Source organism: Myotis brandtii, unplaced genomic scaffold (assembly GCF_000412655.1).
Source record: "Myotis brandtii unplaced genomic scaffold, ASM41265v1 scaffold90, whole genome shotgun sequence".
Lineage (NCBI taxonomy): Eukaryota > Metazoa > Chordata > Mammalia > Chiroptera > Vespertilionidae > Myotis > Myotis brandtii.
The window spans coordinates 262,711-279,558 of NW_005371694.1; the positions used below are offsets into that span (position 1 = coordinate 262,711).

The 16,848-nt window shown below is 36.5% G+C and overlaps 1 protein-coding gene across 6 annotated transcripts in view; it reads right to left on the reverse strand.

Annotated features, from left to right (window-relative positions):
- PKN2 (protein kinase N2) overlaps positions 1-16,848 on the reverse strand; it is a 157,442-nt gene that overhangs the window by 94,690 nt on the left and 45,904 nt on the right. For 3 of the 6 annotated variants that reach the window (XM_005885314.2, XM_014532603.1, XM_014532607.1), the window contains exon 2: positions 2,596-2,896. In XM_005885314.2, coding sequence (XP_005885376.1) covers positions 2,596-2,896 — 301 coding nt within the window. Of the gene's footprint in view, positions 1-2,595; positions 2,897-5,031; positions 5,137-16,848 lie in introns of those variants that run through there. The other 3 variants (XM_014532604.1, XM_014532605.1, XM_014532606.1) reach the window with 3 other exon arrangements.

Here is a 16,848-nt window from a genome sequence, read left to right on the forward strand (position 1 = left end):
CCATCAGCCCCTCACCCAGGCTGGCCAGGCACCCCAGCGGGCCCCCCACCCTAATTCGGGACACCCTTCAGGGCAAACCAGTCGGCCCCTACCCATGCACCAGGCCTCTATCCTATATAATAAAAGGGTAATATGCAAACTGACCCTAACAGCAGAACGACTGGGAATGACTGGTCACTATGACACACACTGACCACCAGGGGACAGACGCTCAATGCAGGAGCTGCCCCCTGGTGGTCAGTGTGCTCCCACAGGGGGAGCTCTGGTCAGCCACAAGCCAGGCTGATGGCTGCCAGTACAGTGGTGGTGGTTTGAGCCTCTCCAGCCTCCTCAGCAGTGCTAAGGATGTCCGACTGCAGCTTAGGCCTGCTCCCTGCTGGCAAGTGGACATCCCCCGAGGGCTGCCGGGCTGCCAGAGGGATTTCTGACTACCATCTTAGGCCCAATCTCCCAGGGAGCAGGCCTAAGCCAGCAGGTGGACATCCTCCGAGGGGTCCCAGACTGCAAGAGGGCATAGGCCGGGCTGAGGGACCCCCCTGAGTGCACAAACTTTTGTGCACCGGGCCTCTAGTATAACATAATACAATAATGAATGGACAAAGCAGAACAGAAAAGAAAATCAGAGAAAGTCAGGGAAGGTTTCACAGGGATATCCAAATTGGCTTTAAGGGAGAAAAGATATTTGATAGTTAAGACTTAAAGATCATTTCCTTATATGAAACTCTAGGAAAGACAAATTTAATCTAAAGTGATAAAAGGTAGACCAGTGGTTGCTTAAACCAGAGATGGGGATTGGAGATTGATTGAGATGCATGTATACAAGAGAACCATTGAAGTGATGGAAAGGTTCAGAATCACTGGTTGTAGTGAAGGTTACCCGGGTATATACATTTGTTAAAGCTCATCAAATCATAAACTTGAAATATGTGCATTTTATCATATATAATTTATACTTCAGTAAAGTTAAAAAATGTTTAAAGGACTGGGGAAACCGGACTTTTGTGTGGCAAAAACTCTTCTGTATTCCAATTACAAGGTAGTTATGGGTATTCTGTGAGGAGGAAAATGTTTTCTCTAAATAAACAGAGTTTAAAACTCCAGCGCTGTTTCTTATTTTAGACCTCTCCTAAAGAAGTAATGGGCAAAAAATGTAGAGCTCAGCAGAGTTCCAACAGAACAGGCTATTTCAAAGTTTATATAACATTGCTAAAAAAAGCATTTTCCTAATACAAATTTCCATTTATAATGTAATTATTGAATGGGGGGGTAAGAGACTACTAGCTGAGGAGTTAATGAGTTCTTTTTAGCTAGCTTTGTGATTCACATCTTTGGGATTATTTAAGCTTTAAAATAAGAAGGCTTGTTTCTCTATGATTTCTTTCATTTTCAAGATTCAATTATTCTTACAAGGTTGAAATCTCTATATAGAGTTCTCCAAATGAAATCCCTATGGTAAGTCCCACATGTTGAAATTGAGGCATTAAAACAAGTTCTGTCAAATACACTAATATCAGAAGTACTTTATGCAACTTTTGAGATTGGTCATTTGAGCTTCTTAGTCAAATTTATTATATTCCTAATTAAATTTCATTATACTTATATCTGTTATTTCTTATTACCTGATCACTGTTTCTTCTAAAATTTCTATAGTGCTAGATATATTACTATGCTACATATACCACTCCTTTGCTTTGAAAATGAAGAAATTAAGTGTTATAGAGATTAAATACCTTGCTCAAAATATCATCTTTGCAAAGAAAAAAACTATTAGATAAATATACATTAAATAATTTTTAGTAAAAAGTTTTAGAAAGTATGTATATATGAATGGATGAATATTGATACAAATATACAAATATTTTTTCTGGAAGAATACTCAACACAAAGTTAGTAATGCTACTTTTAGAGAGAATGGCTAGGATGGAGAGAGGTAGTTTTTCTATTTTTACTTTCTGTAGCACTAAAAAATTTCCAACATGAACATTTGTTAATTCTACTGTTTAAAAAATTATATTCTTCAGTTGCACTTATGGGTTATATTTTCCTTCTACTTTCTATATTTAAGAAAAAAAGTAATATTTGGCTTTTTAAATTTTCTTCTTTTTTAAACAATATACCGGTGGTTTAGTTGTTAATTTAGTTGCTTAAAGCACGAAGAACAAAGGTCATAGGCTTGATTAATTACATTTGCAAAGAATAAAAATAGCCCTTGGTCACAGAATGCATTTTTAACTTTAAAAAGTCATCTGGCAAACTCGAGCTGCTGATCACAAGGATGAATCAGGTAAGTGCATATGGCTGACTCAATACAAAACATTAATACTGGAAAATAACTCTAAGTAATATCTTACTGACAGAGGGTAAGAGAGTAGGCCGCAAAATTATTCATCTCTAACTAAATAATTCATATTCATCAATTTAATGCACTTCTGAACAGAATATAAACAAGACCTTAACTGTAAGAGAAAATACAGACCCTGTAACTTTCAGAAAAGCCAAAAAGTATACATCAAAAAACCTGTTTTTTAAAATAATATATTTCTTATTAGTACTATACCATATAGACATCATGTGTATATGTATATATATATATACCTGCAACATCTTCTGGATCTGATACAACAATATGTGCATTTAGTTCTTGTAGCTTGTGATGCAGTTCTTCTAATTTTTTATTCGATTTTTTCAAAATGTTGTCCACATAAGCCAAATTTTTTTTATCTGTTGTGACTTTCCTCAGATTTTCAGCTCCTTCTTTGATTTTCAGTTCTTTCCTTATTTCTCTCTTGATTCGATCCTTGATATCATCCAATTTCTGTTGCACCATTGTATCTGAAAAGTCTAATTTTTGAACAGCACTCACGTTCTCAGAAAATGGAAGACTTCGGGAATCTCCCTACAGAAAAAAATAAACATATATGTGAGGGTTTAGGAAAGTTAGCTGCTCAGTAAAATGCACAGCATAAGAATAAACTATATATAAAGCAATCCTTTATTAAGTATATTACATTCAATTCTTTCCTTAATAAGCAACAGACTTCTTATTTACCTTTATTATAACCATACAAAACCCTAAGTTCAAACACTGCTCACTCAACTAAGTAGCATTACCTGACAAATTTATATTAAAATAATTACAACATATCTACATACAAAGATTGTGTAAAAATATTTAGATTTTCGATATTCTATGATTCCAAGATACATCCAATGCCCAAACTCTGATTCTTGGTTATGTTATTTAACCTATCAAAAACTTGGTTTAATTGTCTAAAAAATATAAATAATAATATTGGCCACCTTTCAGATACTGTGATAATTCAAAATATTATGTGAAGCTCCACACATAATTCTTAGCCCATTGTAGTCACTTAATAAGTGAAAATTATTAAGTTCCATAGTAAGGTAAAATTCCATTTTATCTTCTATGAGAAAACTCTGAACAATAAACTAACATTGGCAAAAATAAAATTATATTCTTTTAACAACTTTTTAATGAATTAAGGCTTGGAAAGGCTATATTCAGAACTCTACTTATATATTTCATGGCTAATTATCCCAACTGATAATTTGGTTGACCCACTTTAAAAACATCATCACTATAAAACATACCTAAATTATGTCCTTTGACAGAAGCTAAGATAATACCTTGTACCAGTTATTTATCTTAAATTGAAAATCAAATCAGGTTGCCCATATAATCTACATCTAAAAAAACCAAATTTATATTTTAGCATCATTCAGTATTTTATACTCCATTACTATAATACTCTTGGTTTTAAAATTGAGAAATAAACTAGAGAAAATGTTTACCTTTTGGAAGAGAAATTGTTTGTGAAGGATATAGAGAGAGACTTACTTTTTACTGTGCAGCCTTTATGTACCTTTTAAACCACAGATCTAATTAATTAAAACATTTTCTTTAACTTCTTTGGGAATTCATCACAAGAATTAAGTTCTATTTAAATTCTTGATGCAGCCTGGACTGTGTGGCTCAGTGATTGAGCATCGACCTATGAACTCAGAGGTCAAAGTTCCATTCCCAGTCCCGGCACATGCCCAGGATGCAGGCTGGATCCCCAGTGTGGGGGCGTGCAGGAGGCAGCCAATCAATGATTCTCATCACTGATGTTTCTCTCTCTCTCTCCCTCTGCCTTCCTTTCTAAAATCAATAAAAGTATATGTTTTAAATAATTCTTGATGCAAATACTTTTTACATCTAATCCTTAACCTCTAAAAAACCTATGCCAATAGGCACACTATGCAAAAAACAAAGTAGTTTATCTATAAATCTGTTCCTAACTGCTTTAGGGCCAAGAATCCCTTTCAAACTTTAACCAAAAAATAAAACAAAACAAACAAACAAAACCACAGTAGAACAAAGAAAATTACATGTTTGCATGTATAATTTACAGGTTCTATGGTTCTTTGACTAAGAATTCCTGGGATTGGTGATCTATATCTATTGGCCTTAAATGTGATTCTTATCTATATGAATATAGAAAGATATTCTACCTGCACCAAAATGTCTAGAATATAAGTCCTATCATCTATCTATTCAGTTTCCAAAGTTTATGAATACACCTTTAGCTGGTTATCAAAACACTAGCATATAAGACTACTGTCAAAAAATAAAATCCCATATTTCTGCTGTCTACCTTCAGGTAAAGTGCACTGAGACAAACAATGTTAAAATGAAAAAGTTCAAGGTAACTGCATTCCTCCAAATATCTTTATTTCTATCCTTATAAACTTAGAAAACATCACATGAATTGCTTTCACAAATTTGTTTTTGAATATTAATACCAAACCAGAGGGGTTCTCTAAATTTCTGGGTTCCTGGTGACCTGAGTGTTTCAGTAATTTTTTCCTTATGCCCCATAGTCTAAAGGAAACATCTAACAATTCCATTTATTAAGTAGTTAGTGCCAAATAACTTAATACTTATAACCTAGTAATTGATTGAAGTGATACCACCTGAAAGAAAAAATTACATTTTTATTCCATTCTTTAATAGCCATAGTTACTTATTAATAGGACGTATCTGCCTGTTGGGTACCTTCACAATTTCTCAAATCTTAAAATAAAACTGGATATTCCCACCTTCATTTGCTGGTCCATCCTACAAAGGGAGTGTAGAATAATCTAATATTGAAACTTGACTGACTCCAGTTAGTTCACATGGTATCCAACAAATAGTGTCACTATGTTTCCCTAAAAGAAATTAAAATATACTGCAGCAACCTGAGCGTTTGCTGAGGCATCCCATAGACTTTGTTGCTTAATTTGAGAATCATGGTACTAAGATTTATAGGTTGTTAAGAATAGCCCTTGCCTACTTCAACTCTCATTTCCTTTCTGTTTGTTTCCTAAATTCCAATCAAATTATAGAAGTTCACTGATAAAGACAATCTCTCTTGGTTCAGCTAGTATGCACGCTATATCTTTGGGATTCACTACCTTTTTTTTATTCAACTGCCAATTAACTTTTACTTTGTCCAAGTTCACCACAATTCTTCCTGAGGAAGAATTTCCTGCTTATGACCTTTCTTAGAATTTAGATTAAATATCTCTCCAAGATGCTCTGATAGTATGAATACAATTTAAACTATTATTCATTTTCTTATCTGACCACCCCACAAACTATGAGCAATTTGAGAACAGGGCTTATGCTTGACACGGTAGTGCTGTTTTGTTAATGGTTTTCCTATTATACTATTTAATATTCTTTTAGAATTCATGAAAATCTGTCACTACTAAGGAAGTCATGCTTTCCTATGTCTGATAAAGAGAACGCATACTCCAAGAACCTTAAGGGCAAAACTGATATTCAATCTTAGCAACTATATTAGCTAGAATTAGCTATGAACCACATGTAGTTAGCATGTTGCTTTCCCTGTTCCTTTTCATAGACCTGAATTTTTAGTAACTTTATTTTTACTCCCACCTTTTGTTGTGATATGGCTCAAACACCTATTGGAAAGGAGCAGGTTGATACACAGAATATAATCAGTAATTTAAGATGAAAAAAAAAAAAAAGGCCTTGTGAGGACAGATAAGGAAAGTTATAGTACTTTCTATTACTACTTTCCTAAAACTTTTAATTACAGTGAAAGTTATTGGAAAATGTAACTTTCTTGTATCTAGAACAACTGAAATGAGATATTCCATCTATTCAATTACGTCTCTATCCTAAAAAAATATTGTATTGGAAATGCCAGGAATCAGTACGAGGCAATGAAATAATATTCTTGACAAAAGAAAGATGATTTAGCCAAAGGAATGTAAATAGCTGTTTAGCCTGTGAAAATCTTCAGTGATCATTTTTGTCGGAATAGGTTCTATTACAGGTAGTAGTAACTGTCTACATCATCTACATTATGTTAATTTATGTTTATAAGCTTAACACTTTCATCCACCATTCACAACTCTTTCCTACACTAAAATTTCATCCCTTCTCTAAAAGTAAATAGTAGATACCTTTTTCAACTTTTTTTTAAAACAAAGTTAGATCCAATGACAAACTCCCTTTAAAATTCTTTAATATGCTCAGAAAGTACAGAGTTGAGATACAAAAGCACCAATCCTAAATATATCTTAAGCACTAAACTTTTATACCAATTATCCTATATAATAAAAGAGAAACATGCAAATAAACCGTCCCTCTGCTGCGCTCAAGCCACGCCCACCAACCACACCCACCAGCCAATCAGGAGCGAGTATGCAAATTAACCTAAGATGACAGCAGCCACAGAGCTGGAGCAAGCAGGAGGCTTGGGTTGCCTCTCCTGCCTTCTCAGCAGCGCTAAGGATGTCCGACTGCAGCTTAGGCCTGCTCCCCGCTGGCAAATGGACATCCCCGAGGGCTCCTGGGCTGCCAGGGGGATGTCTGACTGCCAGCTTAGGCCCAATTCCCCAGGGAGTGGGCCTAAGCCAGCAGATGGACATCCCCAGAGGGGTTCCAGACTGTGAGAGGGCACAGGCAAGGCTGAGGGATCCCCCTGAGTGCACAAATTTTTGTGCACTGGGCCTCTAGTATATATATAAAAGAAACACATAATTCTTATACCTTTTATCTCTGAAACCACAAGTTTAGCCACTCCATTCTAATTAAACACTGTGCTGTTTACATTCTTTTACCATGCTTCTTATGTAATATTCCTTTCACTATCAACCTAAATTCATAATCATAAAAAGAATGGAAGATAAAATGAATACCTGTTGAAAAAATATTTCACGTTTTTCATGATTAGTCCTATCCACTGTAATGTACTGTAATTTTTATATCATCCATATCCTTAATGCAGTCAGTAATTTAATCAGACGGATCAAATACAAACGCAAAAAAACCATTAGTGGAATTAATACCCTCAGGGTTTATAGAACAATCTAAATAAATTTTTGCTAAGTAGAATTCAAGTAGGCTAAATAAATACAAGGAAGAGAGACCTCAATAAGTATGAACCAGAGAGATGGATTTAAAAGAAATCAAAATAAATTAAGCCCTAGCCAGTTTGTTCAGTGGATAATGCATCAGCCTGCAAACTGGTCAAGGGCACATACCTTGGTTGCAGGCTCAATCCCTGGCCCGAGCGGGGGGCAAGTGCAGAAGGCAACCAATTGATGTGTCTCTCTCACATCAATGTTTCTCTCTGTCTCTCGCTCTCCCTTCCACTCTCTCTAAAAAAAATCAATGGAAAAATATCCTCGGGGGAGGATTAACAAAACAAAAAAATTTAATTCAGTAGATAGGTTAAATAGCAGAATAGACCAAGATAAAGAATTAGTACACTGGCAGATAGACAAGTGAGAAAAGTACTCCAACCTCATCACACAGAGATGTGCAAAATTTAAAAGCATGGAAGGTAAAATGAGAAAACCTAAGATCCATCTCCATCTAGTAAGAGCTCAAGAATGAGAGAATAAAGAAAATGGGGAGGAGAGACCAAGATGGCGGCATAGGTAAACACCGCAGACTGCTGCCGCAAACAACCACTTCAAAAATACAACTAAAAGACGGAACGGACATCTCCCAGAACCACAGGAAGGCTGGCTGAGGAGAGACTCTTCAACTAGAAGGAAAAATAACAGCACACCGAGGCTCAGAGGAGGCGCAGTGTGGAAAAAACTCAGGTGCGGAGGTGCGCGCGCAAAGCGGGCTGGTGGCTGAGAGCGCGGTTGTCGTTTTCGGTCAGGGGGGAGTCTCAGACTCTGAGCTCCAGATACGGGCGAATCGCTGGGGACTCGGACCCAAACGGGAGAAGCGGGAGTGTCTGGCATCAGTTGGAAGGCAGCTTTCCCTCCGAGGTTTGCAGCGGTTCCGGGGGTTCTGAGAAGCAGAGCCTCTGGGAACGGGACTGAGAGGGGCCATAACCACTCCCTCCGCCCGCCCTGTTGAGCCCGCCCCGCCCAAGCCCTGCGCAGAGCCATTTGCCAGATAGCCTCAGGCAAAGGCTAGATTAGCGCCTCTCCAGAGGACAGAAGTTTTCCCACTGCTGCAGACACAGCTGATTCTCACAGCCAGTTGGCCTGTCGGCCTGGTCCCTCTAGTATTAACTACAACAATCAAGGCTCAACTAGAACAAGACTGCGCACAAAGACCACTAGGGGGTTAGGGGGTGAAGCATAAAAAATGCGGAGACAAAAAAACATGACAGAAATGGAGGATATAGAGCTAAAAAACGCAATTTTGAGGGCTTGCAATAAACTTTTGGAGAGCTTCACGAAAACTAATGAGACCCTCGATGCTATGATAAAGAAACAACTAGAAATTAAGCATACACAGTCGGAAATAAAGAATATTACACCCAATAGCAGACCAGAGGAGCGCAAGAATCAAGCCAAAGATCTGAAATGCGAAGAAGCAAAAAACACCCAACCGGAAAAGCAAAATGAAAAAAGAATCCGAAAATACGAAGATAGTGTAAGGAGCCTCTGGGACAGCTTCAAGCGTACCAACATCAGAATAATAGGGGTGCCAGAAGATGAGAGACAGCAAGATATTGAAAACCTATTTGAAGAAATAATGGCAGAAAACTTCCCCCACCTGGTGAAAGAAATGGACTTACAGGTCCAAGAAGCGCAGAGAACCCCAAACAAAAGGAATCCAAAGAGGACCACACCAAGACACATCATAATTAAAATGCCAAGAGCAAAAGACAAAGAGAGAATCTTAAAAGCAGCAAGAGAAAGAAACTCAGTTACCTACAAGGGAATACCCATACGACTGTCAGCTGATTTCTCAACAGAAACTTTGCAGGCCAGAAGGGAATGGCAAGAAATATTCAAAGTGCTGAATACCAAGAACCTACAACCAAGAATACTTTATCCAGCAAAGCTATCATTCAGAATTGAAGGTCAGATAAAGAGCTTCACAGATAAGGAAAAGCTAAAGGAGTTCATCACCACTAAACCAGTATTATACGAAATGCTGAAAGGTATCCTTTAAGAAGAGGAAGAAGAAAAAGGTAAAGATACAAATTGTGAACAACAAACATGCATCTATCAACAAGTGAATCTAAGAATCAAGTGAATAAATAATCTGATGTACAGAATGAACTGGTGATTATAATGAATCAGGGACATAGAAAGGGAATGGACTGACTATTCTTGGCGGGGAAAGGGGAATGGGAGATGCGGGAAGAAACTGGACAAAAATCGTGCACCTATGGATGAGGACAGTGGGTGGGGAGTGAGGGCAGAGGGTGGGGTAGGAAGAAAATGGGGAGAAGCGGTACATGAATGAATAAATGGATGAGAATTTTCCAGATGGATATAACAACAAAAGGCATTTTATCTATAAGTGAAAGCCAATTAGGTGAACAGAATACTTTTAATCACAACAATGACAACCAACTATCAAATTTCTATAGGATTTTCAGCTTTTATCTTAATGTCTTCATATATTGCTAAGATTTTCTCTAAAATTATCCAAACAAAAAACAAATAAACAAAAATACAAAATTTGCTTCAAAATATTAACATTCTGGGAAAAATTACAGATGAACTAACCCAGAGTCCATATTATACTTATATCATTAGCCAATTCACTAATCATTTATGTTAATTTACATTAAAGAAATATTGTGAAAGAGACTGAACTATTTTTACCTCTTAAATTGACAACAATCCTGCTGTAAGCCAAAGCCTTTATATAAATTAAAGGTATGTTAAAAGAAACTTAAGAAGTTTCCCTTTCACCCACTAATTGTAATTCTAGGTATATAACACAAGAAAACAATTACAAATTGATTACTATATAGATTGGCCAATTAAATACATTTTAAATTAATAAATATTATGTGCAAGACACTGTGCTGGGAAGAAACAGACTCCCTCATAAAGCTTACAAATAAGAGGGCTTTAAACCAACTTATATTGAAAGTGAAAGTTCAGGATTCATAACAAAAGAATTGCAAACAGTCTAGAGAACTAGGAAAGGTTTCTCTTATTTATGCTCTTTATTATTCCACAGGAGACTGTCCAGCCCTACATATGCTGTTATGTTCATACAGTTTTATTTCAAAATATGTTTAAAGCAAAAATGGGTGGGTAAGACTGGGAAGAAAAGAGATTAAAATATTAACAATAACTATCTCCGGGTACGAGAATTAAAAGAAACTTTCATTTTGTTCTTCAAACATATTCTTATTTTCTCAATTTTTCTTCTTAGCAATGAACATACACTGCCTGTTCAATAAGGAGGAAAATATATTATTTAAAATAAACTAAAGTAACTTTCGTTTTATTTCAATTTTGGCAAATGTAAAAACATAATGATATCTTATAATCTACAGTCTATTTGCTATTTAACTAGGTTATTTTGAATCAATACAGTTCTACTGCAAGGTATGAGACTACACATTATGTACCAGTCAAGTATTTCAAATACACAAATGTGTTAATATGTATTGGTTAAGTACACCTATTTTTACTTTATAAAATAAAATTTTGATCTGTAGAGTAAAACATAAATGGACATTTTCAATTTGTTACATTTTAACAAACTCACAGTGAAGAAAAACACTAACATGAGAACAGGATTGGATTAAAAAAACAAAACAAAAAAAAGTCTGTCACTTATGACCCAGTACTTCATTTAGGGAGCGAGAGGAAAGGATGTTTACTCCTCACTGGCCAAGTTCCCAGAGAAGAAGTGAAAAGGCTGTTACTTTCTCTATATGATAGAAATATAAAACAGTCTGACCTGATAAATTCCAGGAAAAATGTTAGAGAAACCATAAAAACTCAATGGGTACAGTGATTCATATACAGTTTTAGCTAGAAGGGACTTCAAAGATTATGTAGCCTAACTCCCTTGATTTTAGTTTTGAGGAAAACAGGCTGAAAGCAGCTAAGCAACTTGCCTAAGGTCACAAAGAAAAGTCAGTGACTTTTAGCAGACTAGTTTCCTGATTCCAGGTTTAGTGTCTTTTTACTCAAGGGTGCCTTCTTAGGATCTTTGTAGTATCCATTTCTCTATACTTGAATTACATCTTGACCTAATTAAGATTTACATTAATTAAAGAATCCTATGTGCCTTAAAGCAGGGATATTGGCAGGACATGGTTCTTCTTACTCTCTAACTTTGCCCTAATCCAATCTTTTGTGTCTCAGGGGAGAATGTTCTCAATCAGAAAGCAAGAAGCCAGTTCTAACACCAGCTCTTTATCATTAGCCATGCAACCCAAGAATATTATCCCTTCTGTACCTGTTTGCTCATCTGCAAGAAAAAAGAAGGCAATCAATAACTACCTATCAATAATAACCATAAATGTAAATGGATTAAATGCTCCAATCAAAAGCCAAAGGGGAGCTGAATGGATAAGAATACAAGACATATGCCGAAACCGGTTTGGCTCGGTGGATAGAGCGTCGGCCTGCGGACTGAAAGGTCCCAGGTTCGATTCCGGTCAAGGGCATGTACCTGGGTTGCGGGCACATCCCCAGTGGGAGATGTGCAGGAGGCAGCTGATCGATGTAAATACTGTCTACAAGATTCACACAGACTGAAAGTGAAGGGATGGAAAAATATATTCCATGCAAATGGAAACAAACAAACAAACAAAAGCGGGGGGTAGCAATAGTCATATCTTACAAAATAAACTTCAAAACAAAAGCTATAAAAAGAGACAAAGAAGGCCACTACATAATACTAAAAGGGATTGATCCAACAAGAAAATATAACCCTTGTAAACATATATGAACCCAATATAGAAGCACAAAGATATATTTAAAAAACTCTTGGTGGACTTTATGGGAAAGATAGATAGCAATACAGTCATAGTACAGAACTTTTAACACCCCCACTGACATCACTGGATAGATCTAGACCAAAAAATCAACAAGGAAACAGACACACTAGATCTGATGGCTTTAACTGATATACACAGAACATTTCATCCCAAAGGGGCAGAATATACATGGAATATACTCAAAGATAGACCACGTGTTAGTACACAAAGTAAGTCTTAACATATTCAAGACTGAAATCATATCAAGCATCTGCTCAAATCACAGTGGCATGAAACTAGAAATCTACTAAAAACAAACAAACTCCAATACATTAAACAAACAGGGAGCCTAAATAGCATGTTATTAAAACAATGAATGGGTTACCAATGAGATCAAGAAAGAAATAAAAAAACTTCCCAGAAACAAATGAAAATGAACATACAACAACTCAAAATCTATGGGACATAATGAAAGCAGTCCTGACAGGGAAGTACTGTAGCATTACAGGTCTACGTCAAAAAACAGGAAAAAGCTCAAATAAACAATCTAATCCTACAACGAAAAGAATTAGAAAGGGAACAACAAGAAAAGCCCAGAGGAAGTAGAAGAAAATAATAAAGGTTAGAGTGGAAAAATGTATAAAGAACTCAACAGCAAGAAGACAAAAAATCCAATGAAAAAATGGGCAAAGGACCTGAATAGACACTTCTCCAAAGAGGATACACAGATGGCCAACAAATATATGAAAAAATGCTCAATGCCACTAATCATCTGAGAGATGCAAATTAAAGCTACAATGAGGTATCACTTCACACCTGCCAGAATGGCTCTATCAATAAATCAACAAACAAGTGCAGGTGAGGATGTGGAGATAAGGGAACCCTGGTACACTGACTGTGGAAATGCAGACTGGTGCAGCCACTGTGGAAAACAGTATGGAGTTTCCTCAAAAAAATTAACCAGTTAACTGCCATGATATTTTGAATTTAATTTAAAAAGGTCTATCGCTTGCGTCTATAGATGCGTATGGCATACAAATGGTTAAAAATGGAACTGTCTTTGGACCCAGCGATCCCACTTCTGGGAATATATCTTAAAAATCCTGAAAAACCAATCAGAAAGAATATATGCATCCCTATGTTCAGAGCAGCATTATTTACAATAGCTAAGATCTGGAAAAAGACCTAGTGCCCATTAGTAGATGAGTGGATTTAAAAAGCTGTGATACATTTAAACCATGGAATACTATCTGCCTGTAAAAAAGAATAATCTCCTACCCTTTGTGACAGCATAGATGGACCTGGAGATTATTACGCTAAGTGAAATAAGCCAGACAAAGACAAATACCAAATGACCTCATTTATATGTGGAATTTAATGAAGAAAAAGAAACTGACAAACAAAATAGGTCCAGGGGCATGAATACATGGAACAGACTGACAGATCTCAGGGGGGGTGAGGGGCACAAGAAGAGAGTAACCAAAGAACATATATGCATATATGCGTAGCTCATGGACACAGATAACAGTGTGGTGAAGGCCTGGGGTGGGGCAGGGATTGGGTAAAGGGGGAAAAGGGAGGGTATGGGAGATATCTGTAATACTATCAACAACAAAAAACCATTAAAAAAAGAAAACATAAAGTCATTACTTAAAATTTTTTTTCTTTCTTTTTTGTTTTGTTTTTTTATGTTTCTATTGATTTTAGAGAGAGAGGAAGGGATAGGGAGATAGAAACATCAATGAGAGAGAAACGCTGATTGGCTGTCTCCTGTAAACCCCCTACTGGGGATCAAGGCCACAACCTTGGCATGTACCCTGAGCGGGAATCCAACCAGTGACTTCTCAGTACATGGGAGGACACTCAATCAACTGAGTCACACTGGCCAAAGAAAAATTTATTACTTTTTAAAATAGACTTGCTTTAAAAGAAATTGCCTTGCTTCCCCACCATTTCTGCCACAAAATTAAGCATAAGCTGCATGTCAGCCAGAACATCTACTCCTCTAATTCAGTGATTTGTTTAGAAGTAGTCATGCTTTGACTAAAGTAGGCCCATTTAGATCTCTTTTTCAGGGATTGATAGACAAGGCCTCCAGAGAATACCGGTTGCAAAGATAATAAAAATCTAAAGCTATTGATGAAGAGTACTTTTCTTACCACACATAGCCAGAAAACAAAGCTAACCCAAAAAGAAGCAAAGATGAGACTTAAGAGAAAATGATCACTAAGGACACAAATAGATCGTCTAAATCCAATCATGCTTAAAGCAAATATACTCTATAACCCTAAACTTTTTAGTCAAAACGCCAATCAATTCCTTTTGGCTTGAGTTACTCTGACTTAAGATTTCTCTTATCACATTATATTATCAAAAAATAAATGGAATTCTGGGATTTTGCCCCTTAGCTAGCAGTAGCAGGTAGTCTGAGGTGGCAATCCCCTCCTCCAATGGTATATTGTCAATAAAAACCATGTGGGGACCAAGTCAAGAATTCCACTCCTATCCAGCAGGGTAAGGCAGTGTACCACTCTACCCCAGTAAGAGAGTAAAGTAAAAGTAGGAGGATCTTGGAGAGAACTGGAGAAAAAAAAAAATCTTTAAGTCTGCATGAAAAGTCCTGGGTAGAACCAATCCACACATTTAGGTGACTAAATTAATATGCAAAAGATTTGAGGAGTAAACTATTATCATGAATCCTAGGTTTTCAGAGTGGCTTTTCAGGTAGTACACTAAGAAAATCAGAATAACACTGGAAAGGCTCTGAAAGTAAGTTATCATTGAAACCACAGCCTACAAAAGTGGGCCAGAATCTTTAGCAAGACTACTTGCTAAAATTAAGACTTACATACTGGTAGGGTACAGGTTCTCATAATAGCCCAAATGTCCAGGATATAATTTTTTTTTAATTACTCACATACTGAATAAAAAAAGACAGTACATATATGGCAACACTGAGATGATTCAAATGTTGAAAAAAAGTGACCTGGATTTTAAAGCAATCATCATAAAAATATGTCAACAAACAATTATAAATATTCTTTAACATCAGCAAGTAATCCTATCTAATAATAGACAAACATGGTAATTGACCATACCTTCACTACGGTCGATTAGCTAATCAGTACAATATGCAAATTAACCACCAACAAAGATGGCGGTTAATTTGCATACATAGGCTCCAAGCGGCGGAGGGAAGACTGAAGGCGAGCTGGAGCAGCGAAGACAGAAGACTGAAGGCGGCTCCGGCCGGAGCGAAGGCCTGGGTCCCGGGTGCTGGAGGAAAACCTGTGCCAGCAGCCAGGAGAAGGGAAGGCCTATTGCACGAATCTCTTCGTGCAACAGGCCTCTAGTAGAAGATATAAAAGCCAAACAAGGAATTGGAGAATTGAAAAATATAATAACTAAAGTAAAAAGCTCACTAGGTGGGCTCAATAGTAGATTGAAGGTAACAGACAAAAAAATCACTAAACTTGAAGACAAGTAAATAAAACTTAACCAATCTGAACAAAAAAAACAAATAGACTGGAAAAATTAGTAAAGCACAGACATCTATAGAATATTAACAAAAGATCTGACATTTGTGTCACTGAAGTCCCAACAGGAAAACAGAAAGAGTATGTGTCTTAAAAAATGCTTGAAAAAATAAAGGCTAACTACCAAATTTTGGCAACAGGCATAAACCTACAGATTCAAGAAGCTAAGCAAATCCCAAAAAGGATATATACAATGACATCCAAAGAAAGCCAAGATGCATTAAATCAAAGTTGTGAAACTATAGACAAAGAAAACATTTTTGAAAGCTACTAAGAGAAATTACATATTTCTCAATAGAAATTACAAAGGCCAGGAAAGTAGTATAACATTTTAAATTCTGAAAGCAAACAACAGTCAATCTCAAATTCTATACTCAGTGGAAATATTCATCAAGAATTAAAGGGAAACAGACATTCTCAAACAAAAACTCTAAGACAAATCAGCAGTCGAAATTTTAAAGAATGGCTAAAAGAAGTTCTCAAAACTAGGAAGAAATGATAACTGAAGGAGGTTTGTTTGTAACTTTCGAAAGAAAGAAGATAAAACAAATAATGTTCTCCTTATGAATTTTAATGTGATCATCTGATGTATTCAATGTACAGGAACAAGACAATTATAATTTTTAAATTGGCAAAGTAAAAAAACCTGAATAGAAGTGATTTCTATATGTCACCTGGAGTGGTAAAATGTTAATAGGAACAGTCTCTAATAATTCACACATGCATATTATAATACCCAAAGAAACCACCAAAAGAAAACTGGTGACATACTAGAAAACATCTATCCTATCTAATAATAGAGAAACATGGTAATTAGCCGTACCTCCGCTACCCTTCCCATTGGCTAATCAGGGCGATATGCAAATTAACTGCCAACCAAGATGGCGGCCGGCAGCCAGGCAGCTTGAAGCGAACAGGAGGCTTGCTTGCTTCAGTGACGGAGAAAGCCAACTTTCCCCGCCTACCTTGCCGGCCTCTGAACTTGCAGTTTAAGAAACATTGTTACAAATATAGAAGCTAAACAAAACCCCAGAAACCTGCTTTCAGCCAGCCGGGCTTCAGCCAGCAGGACCGCAACA